Genomic DNA, 21,831 nt, shown 5'->3' with positions numbered 1-21,831 from the left:
GAACGCTTTCATGCAGTTGTTGAAGCTTTGTGCACGGAAAAGGTAAAAACATTTGAAAAAAAATTAGCTTCTCTCACAGAACAATAACAAGACAAGTTGAAGGAATTGTCACTATAATAAAGGCAGGCGGAAAAATCATTGGAATTTAGTTCAATTTCACTGCCTCTCGACAAAAGTATTGACGCACCATATTCAGTTCAGCTTGTAATTTTTATGTTATAGAACCTTTAACGTTACTGAAAAAAAAAGGGGGCTTCCCATTCCAACTTTGAAAGATACCTTACAGGAAACAAATATCCATGAAAAAGTAAAGAAATAATGAAGTTCAGTCTTTTTCTTGAAAAGCTCATGAGTGTATCAACAGACAGGATCACTGCAATGTTTAAATCTAAATCAAGATTTCTTTCTGAATTAAAATTAGAAATAACTTGTCTAAAATTTTTTCTCAAGAACATTCCGAAATGTAACACGTTTATTTGTTTCAACCATCGATTTTTTTTAAATCTCGAACATTCAGCCATCGCCTATTTAAAATATTTCAAGAAGAAATGAAACATGTGCGTAGATGTCTGGTATGCTATTGTGAAGTCGTTGGTTTTCAAAGAAAAAATAAGGATCGTCTTGCATTTCTCGAGGGTGTTACTAACTGTGTAAATTATTTTAATTTAAAATTACAATTGAAAAACCAGTTAACTCATGAATTGAATTTCGTTTGGGGATTTGGTTTGCAAGATTCTTTATGTGAGTTCGTGTGTTGAAGCATAATCTGTTGTGTCTAAAGAGAGTCATTCTTTTTTAGTGCCCTATAATTTAACACACTCACCGGTAAAATTTCCACTCATTTACTTATTTATTTTTCTAAAATTTTCGTTGCGTCTTGCAAACTTTTCAATAGTTGTTAACTTTGTTATCCAAGCTGCGTTCTTTTTGTTTGTTTGTGCGCATGTGTGTGTGGGTCAGTGTGTGTGTGCGCATACACATGTGTGTATGTATGTATGTATGTAAGTGTGTATGCATATATGTACTGTCTGTATGTATCGATGTGTATCTCCATGTGTCTCCAAATGTGTCCTTGTGTGAAGTGAAGTGTGTGTGTATGTGTGCTTGTCTGTTCATATTACCTATGTACCTATCCGTCTGTTTGTCTGCTTACTTTCATATCCATTTGCCTACATACATATGCACATACATACATACATCTATCTACATAACAGCCCACTAACTATTCTACCTAATAATAATATAAACTGTGGGTATAGGGGTGTGATTATCTACTACATATATTTCCTATTTAGTACTGAGGATGTTTCATTTATGAGGATGTACTCCTGTATTTGTTTGAAGGTTGGGTCCTTTGGGTGTTTGGATAAAATGCGGGTGCCAAGTTGACCCAGGCTGCCTCCATGTTGATCCTTGGCATGATGGTAGAGTATGGAGGACTGTTTTTTGTCGTCATATTGTCTCAAATGTTCATTTTATCCTTCCGCAGTGCTCCTAGATGTCTCCCCTATGTATATCATGTTCATGTCTTTACAAGCATGAATTGTATAGTGTTGTAAAATCATTTGGAACCAAAGTTCAAATTCAGAGAAATAAACCCAAGACTTCAAGCACTTTCCATTTCCCAATCAAGCGAGAGCTTTGCGCTGGTCAGTAAAGGACTTTAAAAAGAAAAGAAAAAGAACTGAGCACTAGAATTAATGACGTCAAACTAAAGAAACCGGTGTTAATGTTTTCTAAAATCCATTTAATAATAGCACTCAGAGAGTGCAAACTTCTGCCAAGGCAACACCAACGTCCTCTCAACGGTTAGCTGGAGATGATTTTTAAAATGAGAATACCTGAAATAAACTAGACTGCTCTCACAAGCGAAAATACTAAAAATGAACCCGACCGCTCTCAAAAATTAAAAACACAGGAAAAATAATCCACTATCCTTGTTCGGATCTCATCTATCCCAACGGTAGTCATGGAATGTGAAGGTGGATGTGCCGGCCGTGTTTATAAATACCATGCTGGCACTGTGTGTTGTCTGTTGTGGGAACAGGGACAGTTTTCTCTATGAAGGCCTTTTTTAGTCTATCCACTGATATAGTGTCTTTACGACCATTGAGGTCTATAGTAAAAAAAATTATCCGCGTGTGAAAGAAAACGGAAAGGACATGCATTATCGTTGCGCACAGAAACGTGAGTCCAAGAGGTAAAGCTTCCTTCAAGGCAGAGCTAGAAATGCAATTTGAAGTAGGTAAGAGGTTTTAAACAGGAGCGATATATTCAAAATTAGTAAAACTAAAAACTGTCGAGGATAAATTAAATTTATTATTGTTACTGAATATGTTAGTGTTACTTAATTTCTGAACGGTTTTGCTGCCGTTTGTTTATGTAGTTTGAGAGACGCGAGTAAAATTAATAATAGAAAAGCGAAAACAAAATTTTGGAAACAGCTACGCCACGACAGCCTACGTGGAAATCATGAGCTTGCTTTCAAGGGAGATAATCAGAAAAAGACTTGAAAGAACATAAGATCGTAATACTTCATGTAAAGTAAAATAAATTTTTAAAATCATCCAAAATCTTTGTCCAGTACCGGATCGATCCCCAAATCTAATCAGTTCGAGGCAGTTACGAGGCCAAACATCCCCGAAAGTTTCATCCGAATCCATCCAGCTGTTCTTGAGATATCTTGTTCACGGACAAACAAACACGACTGAAAACAATACCTCCGCCTTAGCGAAAGCAGAGCTAATAAATAGTAGTAAAGAAACTGCAAAAGAAATAATCTAACTTCAGGTAATGAATTTCTTTGGTAAAGATTACAGGATGAATCTTTATTGCAGTTTTCTGCAACTCTTCATGAAAAAACTGACGCAAAAGCAACATGCATCACTAGAAGACATCTAGCCATGTTTGGTACTAATTGAGCAAATTTGTTTTGCTTTTATTTCTTGAATGAATGCTAGAGTTAGTAAAATTAACTGACAATCTTCATGATGGTATGAAAGCCGCAACCACCTCGCCTGTCATTGTGTGTGTGTGTGCGTATGTAAATAAATAAATATATATATAAATGATAGACTCTCCCGTCGAAGACGACGTATGTGTTCAGTGTTTGCTGAACGACCTGCACAAATGATTTGTTTATTGTGATCAAATGTATGTGCTGTACATTAGCTCAGTCCCGCCATTAAATCGACATTGCCTGTACAGGTGCACAAGTGTACCACACGTCAGTTATCAAAACGATCACAGAGCAACGTAAAATGAAGTGTTTTGGTCAAGAACACAACGCGCTGCTCGGTACGAGAATCGAACACAGATCTAGCGATCGTGAGTGCAACACCGAAACCACTAGGCCACGTGCCATGTGTGTGCGCGTGCGCGTGTGTGTGTGTAAATAGAAATATTTCAGTCACATTAGACCTTCTCAACAATGCATGTTCCACCATAAAAAGGCAGGAGGTATCAGAAGGGAATATATTTAGTTGCTTGACGTCCTTTGGGTTACGGCCGTTTCGCAGCCTTCTTCATGTAATAATGATTTCAGTATATAATAAATTATGTTCACGTCTGCACTAATATGCAAACGACACATTATACAATACAGTTGTATAATGCGTGGCATGTATATTAATGCAGGCATGTAAACATTATTATACACTGATACTATTATTACATGAAAAAAACTCCGAAACGGCCATAATCCTAGGAATGACAAGTGGTTAAATAAATATATTTACTTGTTAAACCTGACTTTTTGTTGTTCATATACTCCTCATGAAATAATCTCATCGAACAGATCTCCTGGATTTCAGCTGCATTATCTCACTATACATTACATGTGTGAGACCATAGCATATTTGTATTTAGTAAACAGAATGCTTCCCGAGGTTTTTTACTCCCATCCACCCACTGTGGCCATGTTGTTGATTACATATTCATTTGAAGCTGATTGTTCACTCCATCACTACTCAAAACATTTATCTGTGTACATTGCTTCAAGTGACAAAATGATTCGTTGTCCTGAGGCCTAAAGGACTGCACATCATATGAAACCGAGTAGTGACAAATGATAAAGCTTTATCAGCTTCAAATAAAGAAATTCGCCTGCATTTATTAAGTGGATTTTTTTTTCTCTCTCCACGTTTTAAAAAAAAAAAAAGATTTCATCGGCAAAATCAACAGAGAATTCTGACTCATTTTAAATGTGGCACAATTGAAGAATGATAAAATATAAATTAATGAAATTCCTTCTCCTCATTAAAATACAGATACAGTGTCTTACGCTATATAAATAAAATACGTAACTGAAAGAATAAAGAATTCTTTAACAAGTATCATAAGAAAAAGACAAGACACTAACACACATAGTATTATGTATATATTTACATTTAATATACAGTAGCTTATCAACATGAGAATAACATACAGATTCGTCAGTGATTTTTTAAAAATCCCTGTGTGTTTGCAAGCTTTTTGATGAAGTCACGTATCCAATAATATTTTGTCTCAAATAACCAACTTAAAATTTTGATGTCCCATCCCCAATACAAACCTAACCCAAACATCATACATTCTTCAATATAACCTCTGCATTTTCCTAATGAACAAAAATGAATGCTAAAAAAAGTAACATGAATGATTTTGTAAAAACTTAAATATAAAACAATTTCGCTTTCTTCTGGTGGTGGGAGGCTTATAGTTGAGAATATAAAGGATTCTATTTACATCAAAATGTTTAACTTTGAAGTATATATATAGAAAGATTTTGGTGTTCAAAAATAAACAAAATATAACGAACATTTTCAACAATTGAAATATGAGGTTTCATCCATTGTGATCATGGTCAGTTTCAATGGCTATAAAACATAAGTTATCAATAGTTATTGACCCTCATAATGTTAAGGTGCTGTAGTTGTTGTAATTGTTGTTGTCTGTAATGGTGGTGGCAGTGTAGTTACAAATATTAATAGTTGGACCCAGTGAGCTTAAGAAACTGAAGATTACCAATATCAAAGAATAAAATTCACAGTTTGGGGGTCAGTGATGGTGGTGGTGGTGATAACAGTGCTGCTCTAGAAGCCAGAGTCCATGGCTCACATCTCATCATTGTAACCAGCTTGTGTCCCTGAGAAAAGAAGACAACAGCTATGTCTGCATGACTGCAAATGGGTGACATAAGAAGCCACATGTTCTCCACTGTACAAAGTAGGAGCTTTCTGTAACCAACAACATTACATAACTTCATTAAATTGCAATGCTGTGTCCAAATACTTCAATAACACAAGAAAAGTTAACAGGAAAACCATTCCTTTGAATATATCCTACTTTAAATCACTACAGGAAGACAAAGTCTTCAACGATATCCTAACGAGCCGATGGGTTAATCATTACTATTACTTCTGGAAAGCACTTCCAAACTTCATGGATGCTCATGAAAAGAATAGAATAAACATGGTATTAAAGGTTAAGATAACATCAAAAGAGCATATAGTATGTAATCACACAGTATCCGAAAAGCGTGATGTTAATTCTGTAAGGCAGTGCCTTGGGAACTGCAATTACTTAAAGTCTGGCTTGGTACTTTCACTACTAAGCCAATTTACTTTACATTAAAATTAGAAAAGTTAGGTTTTCTCACAACTTAATCATTTTGTTTATCAGTTTTCTTCATCACATTTCACTGGGGATTTAGCACTCATTCAGCACACAAAGACACCATCATGGATGCAATGAGATTCGATGGAGACAGGTTTATCCGAGAATAATTAAGCAATGTGCAGAAACTCTTTAAACAATATTCTCCTCTTATTAGGATATTTGCATTAAGAGCTTCACTTGCAATTGAATTACTTAAGTTTCAGATGAAGAATAAAGCACACAATGTGGTTATTTGGCCACTTAATTCTGAGTATTGAGACGACACCCATTGAGTGCTTTTTGTGTTTGTACACCTATCTGTATGTGTACACACGTTATATATATGTATACACACACAGAAGTTTTTTTTTATTAATAACCATCAGACATTACAGAGTGATGAGTGACTCAAGATTCAAGAGTTTTATGCATTGGCCAATGCACAAAAACCTGAACCCTTGAGTCACTCTGTAACTTCTGATAATTGTTAATAAAATACATATACTTGCATTTTGAGTTCTATTTTCCTGTTTGCATCACCAAACCCCTATATATATATATATATATATATATATATATATATATATATATATACATACATACATATAAATTGATGATGTTTGTGTGTGTGTGTGTGTGTGTGTGTAATATTTTTGAGTAGAGACAAAAGGCATCACTACTGTTATAGGGTTACGTTGCTTTGAATAAACAAACTTTGAACAGTTGTTAGTTTGAGTGCTTAAGATGATCGTCCCTCCATTTAACATGTAAAGATTACCTAGACAGAAAAAAAAATTATGAAATGAGATTTTTCTCTTCATTTTTCCATATGCATTTTTAAATCATTTCCCTATACTCTTTAATTTGTTCATTTTTTTTCCATGATTTTTCATTCTTCTTCCTACCCTTAAAATGCTGCAAGTTGAAAGCTGGGAGTGAAAAGGCTTATAGTATTTAGTTATAAAATGAATTTGCTTGTTTCTTTTGTTGTTATTCAAATAATCATTATTATATTTAATTGAACCAAAAATGAGGGAAAAGCAAGGGTAGTATTTCTCTTTTTCTTTTTTAAATTTAGACATATTTTCGTACAGTGGAACCTCAGTTTACAAATGCTTCCAATTATGAACAAATCAGTTTATAAAAAATTTTTCAAATATAAAACATCTTGATTGATAAGCAACATCTCAACAAACACACAAACCAGCAAATAAAGGTGGGCAACAAACAGAGAGCATCAGTGAGGGAGCATCAGTAGCTGTCTAGCTTTCACTCAGAGCACATCCTTGCTCAATTTTGCCATACTTTCTCTTGAGTTTCCAATGGGAAAAATGGTTCCAGTTTACAAATATTCCAGGTGACAAAAAGCCTTCTGGAATGAATTAAATTCATAAACTAAGGTTCCTCTGTATTATTACAACAGCTATTTCACTCTTCTACTTGTTTTGCAGCTCAGAATAAATGTGTGTTTTGATTTCCATATATTTGGTTCTGTTATTATTGATATAACAAGCTTAAGGGATTTTTCTTTAAACAGTATAGGTTACATTTTTTTTTTTTCTTCCTTTCTATTAGCATAAATATTTTCACACCACAAGCCATATTTATACCATTCAAACTTTAAACGATGTTAAAACAATATATATATATATATAAAATATACACATATAAACAATAATGTACTTTCATAGATAAGGTTTGGCTAAATTATGGTCTTGCTTCTGTAAACACCAGGGCGTCTTACTCAAGTCACAGCTTAGTCTAATATTTATCACTTTTGCCACAGAACCATTCACAGATAAGTCATACTGGGAAACTTTTTCATACGTCAAAGTATCAAACCCAGTTTCATAATCACGGTGGCTGGAAATCTGCAACATAAACAGAGCAAAAAAAAAAATGAGATTCAAAAATAGAGTTTAGTTAGTTAGTGTGTTGTTGTGTAACAGTGGTGCATTGCTGAAAAATATTTGTTTGCTTTTTTTATGGTAAAGCAAACGAAAAGAAAGGAAAGAATGAGGAGAGGAACAAAGAAAAAAGACAAATAAAGAGGAAAACTAAAGAAAGACCTTAAAAATAAATTTAGTTTTACTATTTCTTATGTTAATAAGTACATCTTTCCCATTATATTTTCAGTAAAAATTACTTAACAGACAAAACAACATGCAATTTCTTCTGGATATTCACTAACATAAACAATCTAACTGACCACTTATACTGAGGTTCCAGCAGCACTGAAGGTGAATGAGAGATCCATCTATTCTGGAATCACAATCTCTCTATTCTCTGACCTACATGTTACTTCTTGGTCATAATATCAAATTTATTTTAGAGCAAGACTAGAAATAATTCTTGGATTTAATATATTTACAATATTTCTTGACATAGCTGCAACATAGCTTCGAGTCCACAGTGAACTAATTAGAGAAACTTTCATTAATGTTACTAATGTCATTATGAAATCCATGCTTTACTCAATTCTGAATAAATGTGAGGCACAGTATCACTGGTATTACTGTAATACTGCATTGCCCATACCATTTTAAATAACATTATTTATCAATTATCCTTCTAATTTTGAAAACAGTTTAAGTTCATTACAAAAAATAAATCCAGCCTCCTGAAAGATTGAAAGAATCCTCTCCTTTTAGATACAATGACATCAGGCTCCACTTTCAGTAGGTAAAACTTATGACAAATACCACTCAAGCATATCACAACACTGAAACAGACACAGCATACACAAGCAGAGGTCTGTCCAGTCATTGCTGACTTGGGGTTAAACAACAGCAGTAAAAACAGAAACAAACTGATGTTTGTGTAATGTGGTGTTATGGCAAAAAAAGTATCAATGTTGTGGAAAAGCTATAAAAAAAAATTAAAAAAAGAGTAACACATGGATACAAGAGAAAATACTTACATAGTGCTGGTTGAAAAAACGGCTGGTATCACGTCGACGTTTTTTGGAATCATGTAAATGTTTAAATGTCTTGTAACCAGTTGTAATATTTTGTGGGCGAGATATCTGCAATAAATGAATCAAGAAGGCATTGGTCTTCAACAAGTATGAATACATATATCATCATCATTGTCATTTAACGTCTGCTTTCCATGCTGGCATGGGTTGGACAGTTTGACAGGAGCTGGCTAGGCAGAAGACTGCACCAGGCTTCACTGCATGTTTTGGCATAGTTTTTATAGCTGGATGCCTTTTCTAACACCAACCACTCTGCAGAATGGACTGAGTGCTTTTTACATGGCATCAGCACAGATGAGGTCAGTTTTGGCAGGGTTTTTACAGTTGGATCCCTTCCAAATGCCAACCACTTTACAGTGTGGACTGGATGCTTTTTACATGGACTGGATGCTTTTACACACATACACATATATATATTATATATATAAACATGCAAATGACTCTTAAACCCTAAAGAGATTTTAAGGACCAGTAATTATTTCCAGTTTCCTGACATTAAATGGATCAGATACAACACTTTCCTTGGGTAACGATACAGATATATAATGGGTAAGAACTATTTGAACCAAAGTAATCAAGAATCAAATTCTGTTCCCAAATAGGTGCAGAGTTTCAACTCACAGATTTAAACTTACTACACAAGATAATGCTTGGCCTAAGAACTTGAGCATCAAGTTAGCCATCAGTGACAGAAATAATACTTTGACAAGAACAAAGTGAGTATTCTTAGTAGCAGAATTTTCTATGAGATGACTGCATTAGTTGTAGTAGGTTGTTTCAATAAAATATCTCACTACTGGTTGAATGACAAATGGTTTGAAAATGGCATATGTCAAAGGCCCAGTCCACCTAATTGAAAACAGGTACCACAATTCATTGTCATGAGAAGCAAGTATTTGATATTTCAAATTATAGTACTCCTTTTTATTGTTGTTGTTTAGCCCAAGGTCAAGTAGTCCTTTGATCAAAGACACTCCAGCCACAACCATCTTGTCTTTTACAAGAAGTACTGATCTCTTATTGTGGAGAGAACATGTAGAAAGAGTAGACCCAGGAAAACATGGGACAAACTGGTGAGAAAAGATCTTCAGATGTTGGGCCTTACAGAGGGGATGACTAGAGACCAAAACTTCTGGCAGTTTGTTGTGCTTGAGAAGACACATCAAGCTAAATAAAATTGTGGTTATCCTTGCAAACAGGCATGTCTCTACATTCGTCTTCAGCTGAGCGATCCTAATCTTGAAGGCTTGTGGGTGCTGATGCCATGTAAAAAGCACCCATGCTCGTGCCATGTAAAAACGCCCATACTGGTGCTGTATAAAAGCGCCCAGTACACTCTGTAAAGTGGTTGGCATTAGGAAGGATATCCAGTTGTAGAAATGATGCCAAAACAGACATGAAGCCTGGGCAGCTCTTCAGCTTGCCAGCTCCTGTCAAACTCTCCAACCCATGCCAGCATGAAAAAATATGTTGATGATGCTGATGATACATCATCCAACATGACCTTCTTCTTTAAGGTGATGAAAAGTAATTTGAGGAAGGCTTGGCTATTATTTCAAACAAGTTCAGTGAGCACAGAGAGATTTTCTCATTAACAGCCATCCATAGCAGTAGTATCATTGCAAGCAAGCAAAAAAGAGCAGGCTGTGAGTCGCCTCACTGCAAGTGTTGATCACCACATCAAAACCAGCACCAATAACTTCATTGATGATACCAAAGCCAGACCTCTTTTCACTCGATGCCAATATTGTAAAAGAAATCATAACATGATTTGCAGAACAAGAATACAAGCTAATTTTCCATCAATTACTAGGTTAAAAAAAAAAAAACATCAAATAAATAAAAATAGAATAAGCAAACAGCGAAAACAAAATTAAAAACACTAAGTAAAACAAACATAAAAAAAAAGAACATAACTACACAACAAAATTTCTTAAACAGAAAATTAAAAAAAAATTAAGAAATAAAAATTAGAATGCAAATGGAAATTCCAAAACACACGGCACCATTTCTAAAGCAGAAGGAGCCAAAGTTACGTCTCAAAAGAAAGATTATCGCTAATTCCTATAGGAAAAGCCATTGGCAATGAATACACAGAATTCTGAAATTTGCTTTCGTCAGGAATTCTATAACATCATTTCGACTCCCTATTAACATTTTCATTTTACTTCCATTCGTTATCTTCTTTAATTTAAATAAATAAATATACACACAGAATCACACATAGTCAGATATATGTGTATACACACACACACACACACACACACACACACACACACACACACATGTATAGATACACATATGCAAACAGACACACACACAGATATATGTACATACAAACACGCAGATATATGTATATACACACACAGAGATGTACACACATACACACACACAAACATATATTAATCTTTCAAGAGATTATTATAGTATATTCACATTCTTTAAGATGGAGAGATTTAGTTACATGGTAGTAGTAGTAGTAGTAGTAGTAGTAGTAGTAGTAGTAGTAGTAGTAGTTTTAGATGAGATATTTTAGATTTTCAGTTTAGCCTTATTATTTAATTCATTTAGCATTTTTAGTTATTTATATTCCAGTTATTGTCATGCTCTACTTTTTTGTAGCTTTCAGTTGGTTTTATCATTATCATTATTTTTATTATTGTTATTTTTATCATCATACCTGTAGGAGCAGCTGTGTGGTAAGTAGTTTACTTACCAACCACATGATTCCAGGTTCAGTCCCACTGCATGGCACCTTGGGCAAGTGTCTTCTACAATAGCCTCAGGCCGACCAAAACCTTGTGAGTGGATTTGATAGACGGAAACTGAAAGAAGCCCGTCGTATATATGTATATGTATGTGTGTGTGTGTGTGTGTATGCGTGTGTGTGTATGTTTGTATGTCTGTGTTTGTCCCCCCAACATCGCTTGACAACCGATGCTGGTGTGTTTACGTCCCCGTAACTTAGCAGTTCAGCAAAAGAGACCGATAGAATAAGTACTAGGCTTACAAATAATAAGTCCTGGGGTCGATTTGCTCGACTAAAGGCGGTGCTCCAGTATGGCCTCAGACAAATGACTGAAACAAGTAAAAGAGTAAAAGAATATTATTATCATTAAGGCACTGTGATGGCAGCACTGTTGTTATGTGAATCTCATGGCTTCTGATCTTAACTGATTGGAAGTGTTAGCATGTACATTGTTTTGTATTGGTATAAAAGATGGGCTACAGCAAATATTCTGCTCAATACCGCTGCCGCCACCTCCACCACCACCATCATCATCAATAGAGCAGTGAAATAGCAGAACTGTTAACAAACTAGGTAAAATGCTGCTAAGTATTTTTGCCCATCTTTACATTCTAAGTTCAGATTCTGCCGAGGTCAACTTTGCATTTCATCCTTTCGGGGGGTCAATAACAGAAGTGCCAGTTGAGCATTGGGGTCAGTGTAACTGACTAGTCCCCTCCCCACAAATTTCAGGCCTTGTGCTTATAGTAGAACAGAATTATTATTATTATTATTATTATTATTATTGGATATATTTTTTTTTAATTTTAAATCTGATTTTATTTAGAGAAACATTCCAGAATATTCCATACACACATACAGACACTCTCTCTCCTCTTCCATGCTCCAGCCATCCATCCATCCTTCCAGCCAGCCAGCCAGCCAGCCAGCCAGCCACAGAACATCCATTTTATATAAACGGTAGTTTCCTTTTACAGTCTCACATCTCTTCCAATTCCTTGCTTTCCTTCTTTGTCGTCATCCCACCCAGCACCCACCCACCAGATATTCAATAAATTCTTTTGATAAAATAGATAAAATAAATGTTACAACAACAACAACAAACGCAATAAGAATAATAATAACAATGATAACAATAATAATGAACAATGATGCAAAAACGATAACACAAATGGTTATTACTGTAAGGCAAATAATGATGATGATGATGATGATGATGATGATGATGTATATTATAAAATTGGTAACAACAAGCATAAAAAAAGCACAAAAGCAACTTCATTTTTTTGTTTGTTTGTTTGTTTCACTCAAAGAAATTCCAATGCGTTTCTCAAAACAATTTGTTTTGCAATAACCAATGTTTAGAGTTAGCCAGTTGTTGTTCCTGTTGTTTGCAGGTGCGGTTGTGCTGCTGCTGCTGTTATAGTTTTTGTTTCTCTCTGGATTCACTCAGCTATTGAAATGGTATTAATGGTTCTGCCAAGTTCTCTTTTGAGCAACCTTACATTTTGTTCCATTTTAGTTACCAATATAATAAACAAACACATTGACTGTGCATTTGCATACAAAGGTGTGCCTATACAACTACATACATTTGTTCGTACAGGGTTTGTGATGCAAACAGGAAAAGTAGAACTCATAACATAAGTATATATATATATATATATATATATATATATATATATATATATATATATTACATATACATATATATATATATATATTATATATATTCATACACACACACAAATTCCTCACTTAACACAAACAATCCCTTAAAAGTGCCAAGGTAAATGTAATAATCAAATATAAAAATAATAAATATAAATATATAAGTGTAAAATACTGCAATTCATCCAACTCCTTTTTTGCTTATTTTTCAAAATTCCTCTTTTTTCACATATTTCTCCCTAACTACCTACCCAAAAGGAAAACAAGTTAAAATACAATAAAACAAATTTATTCTAACATTTAATTCTTTTTTTTTTTTTCAAAAAAAAAATTCATCCAAAGTTTGGATGTTCTTCTACTTCCTCTCATCTTCCAACTCTTTCCTTTAGCAGCTCATTGCATTGTCAATCATTTGGTGAACTTGCATGTTGTATTAGCAACGTAAGTTTTGCAGGGACATGTCCTTCCAAACTAAAGTAGTCTCATCAACTTTGAAAATCTGTCATCATAACTTTCTTCTTCCGTAAGCCTTTGAAAATTTGCTTGAAATTTTTCTACAGTTTCTTCATCACTGGCAGATTCACTTCAAATTCTCATATTGTGCAAACCAAATCACTTTAAGTATTTGAACCACCCAAAACTACTTATAAGTTTATTTCTAACTTCTGTTTCATTTCTCCTTTCAAGGTAGAGAACAGGATCAAAGCTTCCATTTTAAAGGTGTGAGTACTCAATGGAATACAACTGATTATAGTCTTCATTCCATATGAGTTATAAGTCTTCCATTTCAATCATCTCCTCATTCTAATTTGAAGTTGATTGCATTGCTGTCGAAAATGAAGCCATCTGTTTTTTTTTTGGTTTTTTTTGGGGGGGGGGGGTTCTGATAATCTTCATGTTGCTTTAGAAATAGTGCATAGTCATTTCATTCAATCTAAACCTGTGGGCAATCACTTACTTTCTAGCACCATTATCATAATTTTTAATTATTTCAAGTTCCTTCCCTAAAGTAAAAGCTTTTTACCCGCTTTAAATGCAGTCATTCTCACATTCATTTTCCCTGTTATCCATTGCTGATGGGGAAAAGTATTCTAATTAAAACAGTAAAGTAAGTGATATCATGAGGAGAAAAAGAGAAAAATAAAAGAAACAAGGGTTTCTACTGCCAGCTATTTCTATGGCAACATAATGTTTGCTATGATATTTTTAATTTTATGATGCACGAACCATGTTGCACGAAATTTATCTCAAAGTTGAAGAAAAGCAGGTTACAGTTAATAAATAGTACAAACTTGAAACACGTTAATTAAAACCATGTTGAATACGTGGCTTCCTCTGTGTGGGGGAAGGCGGGGGCACACATTAACCATCATACAATCATATATGAAGTGATAGCAGAAACGAATTTATTTTCCTGAAGAAAGTTCTTTGATGATGCTTCACACTTTCGTGGAACTGCAGCAACTAAAGGTGCTGGTACAGCCATGTTCACAAGAAATGCAGAATACTGATGGCTCTTTTGCCTTCCTTATACCTTTCATTAATTCTCTCTGCCATCACTCGTAGTTGGCCAATATCTTGTCCTATGCAGTCATTCATTTCAATTAAATATCACTTAATCATACATATCCTAATATCAGAGTTTCAGCAGCCCTTATCAGTAGCCTCCACACCTCAGATAACAGCAGAGTACAACCTTAGAGATCCTAGAGCCCTCTATACAAATCACATCCCACCCACTACTACTGTGATTCTAGAAAGATAGATTCAACACTAGATATAGTTGCAAGCTGCAAGATCCCTTAGTTGGTTTTGTCAAGAATATTCATTATATTTCATCAATATTGTAGCTGGTGCCATAAATTGTAGTCATGTTCACTGTGGGTGCCATGCGTTTGTGGCATGTAAAAGCACTCATTACACTCCTAGAGTGGTTGGCATTAGGAAGGGCACCCAGTTGTAGACACCATACCAAATCAGACTGGAACCTGGTGCAGCTCTCCAGCACATCAGCTCCAACTGTCAAACCGTCAACCCATGCCAGTATGGAGAGCAGACGCTAAATGAAGAAGATGACGATGATTTCATATAAGATATTATTGGTATTTTATTATCTGTTTGATGCCTTGATGACAGAGTGTGTCGATGTCAGTAGAGAACAATAGGTGGCATAACACTACTGTTAGGTACACTTTGCATTTTGTTGACTGTTTTATGCCTCGCTATTTCGGCAGTAATTAAGGCTTACAGACAAATTATATGTTATACACATGAGTAGGCAGTCAAATAGTTAGTCTACCTCATGGCATATGTAGAGAGTATATCCATAATATTGTCCCAATGGATAAACTCATAATCCAACAGATGCTGTAATTTTGACAGAGAATGGCACCAGTTGTAAAACCACTGTCTGAAACTCAAGAGGGTGTTTCTCTTAGTCAGAACACTCTCTGAGTGGTTGGCGTTAGGAAGGGCATCCAGCTGTAGAAACTCTGCCAAATCAGATTGGAGCCTGGTGTAGCCATCTGGTTTCACCAGTCCTCAGTCAAATCGTCCAACCCATGCTAGCATGGAAAGCGGACGTTAAACGACGACGACGATTAAGTAGAAGTTCTCCACCAGAGTCGAGAGTTTTTCCATTTTCAAAGTGACATGATGTATGGTTTCATAACTGGTAATCTCTCTGCACTCTTGCAGGACAAGCTGCTTCTTGGTTGTTGGAAGGTGCCAATTCTGCAAATCCTGACTGAAGGACTACAATAATTGGTAAGGACATACTATTGTTGTTCTGTCATAAATGTGACTAAGAGGACAAAGAAAGTGACAGCAAAACTACAGAAGCTTCTGCTCAGGAAAAGAGGATGTTGTACAAAGTGAACTTAGTGCCAAATGATACCATTTCTAGTTATATCTGGCACACAAATGAAGGCATGGGACATCCAGTTATAGAAACTATGCCAAAATAAACATTTGGAAAGCATGATACAGCCTACTGGCTCATCAGATCCTATCAAACCATTCAACCTATGCCAGTATCGAAGCCAAACATTAAATGATATATATATATATATATATATATATATATATTTCTGATGAAGAGCTCTGCTCGAAACATGAAATCCTCTTTCCTTTCTTGAGCGTCTAATAACACTGTACTTATTCCACGTCCTTCCGTTCTTGTTTTTTCGTATTTTTTCTTGCTTGTTCATGTTTGAATTTACTATATATATTTATATATATAATCATCATCATACATGCACATACAATAACCTCCATATGACCCATTCAAGCATGGAAAAGTTAATGTTAAAATGATGATGATACTGACACACAAGCAAAAAATAATAATAATTGCCCGGATGGAGTACCAGGCAGTGGCTTTCATGGCTTCTGATCTTAATTGATTGGAAGTGTTATCATGTACGTTGTTTTGTCTTGGTATAAAAGATGGGCGACAGCAAATATTCTGCTCAGTACCACAGATTTGCTTGTCAGTTGCTTCACCTTAACATGTTGAGCATGTCTCTAAGTGGCTGACGATATGTGCATCTCTGATCACAAGCAAAAGTAGTGGGGTAGCATCATAGCCATGTATTGAGAGGAATTTTTTTGAGTTTAGATAACTCACTTCTGGAAGCATAGATGTTTCATTCAACATCCTTAAACTACCCATTTTCAGAGACCTTTTGAGCAGGATGGGGTACTCAACCTGAAGAAAATTCTAACTGGGCCTCACCTGCAAGGTCATGCACTGTTTATCTTGATATGAGATCACCATATCATGCACATATGGTTGTGATGCATGTGCCTGGTGTACGCTTATCAGATGGGTAATCATGATGGGTATACTGGTGGTGGCCGTGGTGTGTGTGTGTGTGTGTGTGTGTGTAGCAATGATGACACAATAAACATAGAATGGTTAGTAATGTGAGCGTTGCTCCAGTGTAAGCTTAACTGAATGGTTAACATAGCTGAAAGAAAAATTAAGCAGTACTCCAAGATGGTTTTAACTTAGGATTTAAGAGAAGAAAATTACACATCGCTCAAGAAATCAAAAGTATTTAACCAAACAGCACGCTGTCAAGGGAGGTAACTCTTTCAAAAACTGCCGAATTTATTGGCCCTGACTTTCCATATGCATACATATATACATGTTCTTAACTATCTTTTCTTTCACTTGTTTCAGACGTTGATAGACTGCGGCAACGCTGGGACATCGCCTAGAGGAATTTTAGTCGAACTAATGACCCCACAGTTTATTTTCTTTTTAAGCCTGGTATTTAATCTATCAAGTTTTTTTTTTTTGCCGAACTGTTAGGTCATGTGGGACATAAGCACACCAACATCAGTTCTCAAGTGGTGGTGGGAGAGAAACAGACATAATGACCAACACACACATACATATATATATATATATATATATATATATATATATATATATATATATATATATATATATATATATATATATATATTTGGTTAATAAAATCAAAAAAGGATAAAATCTTTTACAACAATTTCATCAGGAAGCTAGTGTGCAAAAAAATTCGTAAGGGAAATTTCTATTCCCAAGAATATACTTATTCGTTTATATATAAAGGGCATTACTACAGAATAATGCATGTTCGTTTTGGTAGGGTGAGGATTCTGTTTATTTGTATATGTTGATACTATACTATGCTGACGAACGGAAACTAGATTTCATTCTGGTAATCGCGAAATCAGTCGATACATAGTTGAGTTTATTTTTTTTAAAAAGTTGGTTTCTTTCAAAAGTTGTTTTCCTCGTATTCGGTACTAAAATGTGTTTATTTGGGAAGTCTAGTGTGTGGCATTATTCTGTAGTAATGCCCTTTATTTATATATATATATATATATATATATATATATATATATATATATATATATATATATATATACGACGGGCTTCATTCAGTTTCCGTCTACCAAATGCACTCACAATGCTTTGGTCAGCCCGAGGCTAAAGTAGAAATTACTTGACTCAGGTGCCACACAATGGGAGTTAATCCAGAACCATGTGGCCGGGAAGTAAACTTCTTATCACATGCTTGTGCCTAACTATGCACAGAATAAAAGAACTGTTTTAATTTCTAATTTTTAATTATTTCCTAATTCTAGACTTTGAATTCTTATTTGATAAGATAAGGCATACAGATTGAAACTGGTAATATTTTATAAAAGTCAATGTAACAAATATAAACATACTTATCCTGTCCCATTAAAGAAAAAAAAAGTAAAACGAATTTCCAACATACTTCCATGTGGTTTCCACTTTTACTTTTAACCAAGAACCTTTGATTTGTATGGATTCTTAACCCCTTTTCAACTATAACTATATATTCATATAGTGGTCATTCCTCTTAATTTTGTATTCATATTGGTTAGCACTCTGTCGCTTACCACGTCAAGGGTTCCAGTTGATAAGATCACCGGAACAGCCTGCTCGTAAAATTAACGTGCAAGTGGCTGAGCACTCCACAGACATGTGTGCATTCATATATATTATGTAGTTATTTCAGATGTTACAAAATCCTTGAAATAGAGTTAGGTTAAGCACATCTTAAAGACAAGTAACCAGAGGTAAACAAAAACAATGAAAGACTGGATTCCACAAAAGAGACTGTGACAGATAAAGAAAAAATTGGGTAGATTTGACCAAAAAATTAGAGAACAGGAATCCAATGCTGAAAAGGAGAATGTGCCTTTAACCAGCTGCAGAACAGTGGCTGATTTGATTGATGGGGGTGGGATATGATATCAGTCTCCAACTAATATTGTCCTCATTATTTCAGCAAGTGCAGGAGACAATTTGGGCCATGTTTAGGCCTTACTATAACTGTAACATCAAAATGGCAAGCTAGCAGAATCATCAGCATGCAAGAAAAAAATGATTAGCTGCATTTTGCCACCTTTACATTCTGAGTTCAAATTCTTTCAAGATTGTTATACACACCTTTATTAGTGTGCCAGATATAACTAAGCACTAGGGTCAGTGTAGTTGAGTAGCTCCCTCCCACAAAATTTCAGGCCTTCTACCTCTAATAGAAAATATTATAACCATTCCAGTCAATCCTTTCTTCTCTTGAATTCTCTTCTCATATATCAGTTTACCAGATCCAGAGAGTATTCAAAAGTCATGGACACTTGCCTTTCCTCCTTCAAAGAAGTTATAAATATACAAACAAAATGACAGGATGGTCACAAATGGAACATTTGATCAAAGCTCTACATGGTCAAGGATGATCATCATCATCATTGTCGTTTAACGTCCGCTTTCCATGATGGCATGGGTTGAACAGTTTGACTGCAGGTTGGCAAGCCAGAAGGCTGCACAAGGCTCCAATCTGATCTGGCAAAGTTTCTACAGCTGGATGGCCTTCCTAACGCCAACCACTCCAAGAGTGTAGAGGATGCTTTTTATATGCCTCCAGCATGAGGGCCAGTCAGGCAGTACTGGCATCGACCACGCTTGAATAGAGCTTTTTATGTACCACCGGCACAGGAGTCAGTCAGGCAGCACTGGCAACGATCATGCTCGAATGGTGCTTTTTACATGCCACTGGCACGGGACCAGTCAGCCAGCACTGGTATAAACCACGCTCGAATGGTGCTTTTACATACCACCGGCACGGAAGCCAATCAGGCGGTACTGGCATCGGCCACGACAATGACTTCACTTGACTCAACAGGTCTTCGCAAGTGCAGTTTACTGCTCAATGATTGAAGAGTACTCTCAAGTGGGTCAGTTATGCTGCACTGGCATAGGCCACAGTTACAGTTACACTTGGCTTGTCGGGTCTTCTCAAGCACAGCATAACTCTAAAAGTCTTGGTTACTTGTCATCGCCTCCTTGAGGCCCAATGTTCGATGGTCGTGCTTTACTACCTCATCCCAGGTCTTCCTGGGTTTACCTCTTCCACAAGTTCCCTCTACTGCTAGAGTGTGACACTTTTTCACACAGCTGTCCTCATCCATTCACAACACATGAGCATACCAGCGCAGTTGTCTCTCTTGCACACCACATCTGATGCTTCTTAAATCCTACTTTTCTCTCAGGGTGCTTACACTGTTGTGTATGCACACTGACATTACACATCCAGCAGATCATACTAGCTTCATCCTTTGCAAGTTTACGCATGTCCTCAGCAGTCATGGCCCATGTTTTACTGCCATATACATGGCAGTTCGTACACATGTGTAATACAGTCTACCTTTTACTTTGTCACCTGCAGAGGTAGGAGCTCTCTGAACTTTGCCTAGGCTATTCTTATTCTAGCAGCTACACTCTCAGATAATGGATTAAAAGAAGTTAAAATCTAAATATTCAATTCCCAGACTGGGCTGTGTGTTGTGTTCTTGAGCAAGGAATTCTATTTCACATTGCTCCAGTTCACTCAGCTGTAGAAATGAGTTGCAACATCACTGGTGCTAAGTTGTATCGGCTTTTGCCGCTTCTTTGGATAACATCAATGGCATGGAGAGGGAAGGTTGGTATATATGGGCGACTGTTGGTCTTCCAGAAACAACTTTGTCCAGACTTGTGCCTCAGAGGATAACTTTCTAGGTGGAATACTAGTCACTCATGACCAAAGGGGGTTCTCTACCCTTTTTTTTTTTGTTATTGTAAATACTATTTCAATACTCAGTTAATACGCTAACCAATGAGTTGAATACTCATGCAGAAAATGATATACAATAAAATATGTTTTAAAAAGAAACAAGCAAAAATTTTTAAATTCAACTTACATTTAATCCAGCTTTTCTCATCCTAACATAGAACTCATCGTCTTCTTGTCCCCAGCCCCAATATCTGTTGGACAAACCACGAGTCTAGAATGAAACAAAATATTGACAAAATAGTGATAGCTTAACAAATAAGCCACTTAGCATACAGTGTAGACATTAGTGGAAAATAAGCCAAGAAATTTTTAAAACCATATTAACTATGTATGGAGTAATCTATTGTACATCCTCGGAAATTAAAACTTAATTAATGAGCTTACATTGGCTAAGAAGTAGACTATCGTGAGGACAAATCTATTCAGAAATCTTCAATAGCAGAATAACAATATTCCTGGTTTAAACTTTTACCTTTTAAAATTACAGAAATATAATGATTTGACAAAAAAAAGTTTATCAGGGAGATAACTCATGAGAAATATCGTGAAATAGTGTCCCTTGCATTAGATCAGTTGTCATATAAGCTAAATTTTTTTTTAAGATATTAAAATATTTTTTAAAAAGTACTTTTTTAGAATAAGAGCTTATTTAAAACAAATTAGGGGACATAGAATATATAACAAACCAAATACTATCACAGATTTCATGTTCAAATACAAATGGGATTAAATATTTATTTAATGTTCAAAAATCATATTCAAACACCAATATCAAAATTTGTTATATCTTAAATTTTCTATATCAAAAACAATACTACCAGGAAGCTAATGAAATTTATTTGAACAATTTCATATCTATATATTTGGCAAAGGAAAACGAATAAAATAAAACAGTAGGGTCATAACTCTTTGATTCTCTCTCTCTCTTTCTCTCTCTGTGGCGTGGGGGATAGCGTCACAGATGTAGGAGCAATACTTCATTATGGAGTTCACTTAAGCCTTGTAGAATATCAGCAACTGTTAGAGGCTGAAATATTTTCTGATCTGAAGAGAAAAGCCAATCTTTGTAATCCTGTTATAACAATGCTAAGGATATGTTTTCACCAGAGGAGATCGTCAGTGATAGTGAGACTTAGCATTTAGAGTGGCTGTAAAAG

The 21,831-nt window shown here is 35.4% G+C and overlaps 1 protein-coding gene across 1 annotated transcript in view; it reads right to left on the bottom strand.

Annotated features, from left to right (window-relative positions):
- Positions 1-6,684: 6,684 nt before the first annotated feature.
- LOC106876853 (beta-1,4-galactosyltransferase 7) overlaps positions 6,685-21,831 on the bottom strand; it is a 62,931-nt gene continuing 47,784 nt past the window's right edge. The window contains exons 4-6 of the mRNA XM_014925583.3: positions 20,802-20,885; positions 8,558-8,662; positions 6,685-7,508 (exon numbers count right to left, since the gene is read on the bottom strand). Coding sequence (XP_014781069.1) covers positions 7,323-7,508; positions 8,558-8,662; positions 20,802-20,885 — 375 coding nt within the window. The 3' untranslated portion in view covers positions 6,685-7,322. The remainder of the gene's footprint in view (positions 7,509-8,557; positions 8,663-20,801; positions 20,886-21,831) is intronic.

This window comes from Octopus bimaculoides, chromosome 2 (assembly GCF_046866305.1).
Source record: "Octopus bimaculoides isolate indiv1 chromosome 2, ASM4686630v1, whole genome shotgun sequence".
Lineage (NCBI taxonomy): Eukaryota > Metazoa > Mollusca > Cephalopoda > Octopoda > Octopodidae > Octopus > Octopus bimaculoides.
This window is presented reverse-complemented; position numbering and strand designations above follow the sequence as displayed.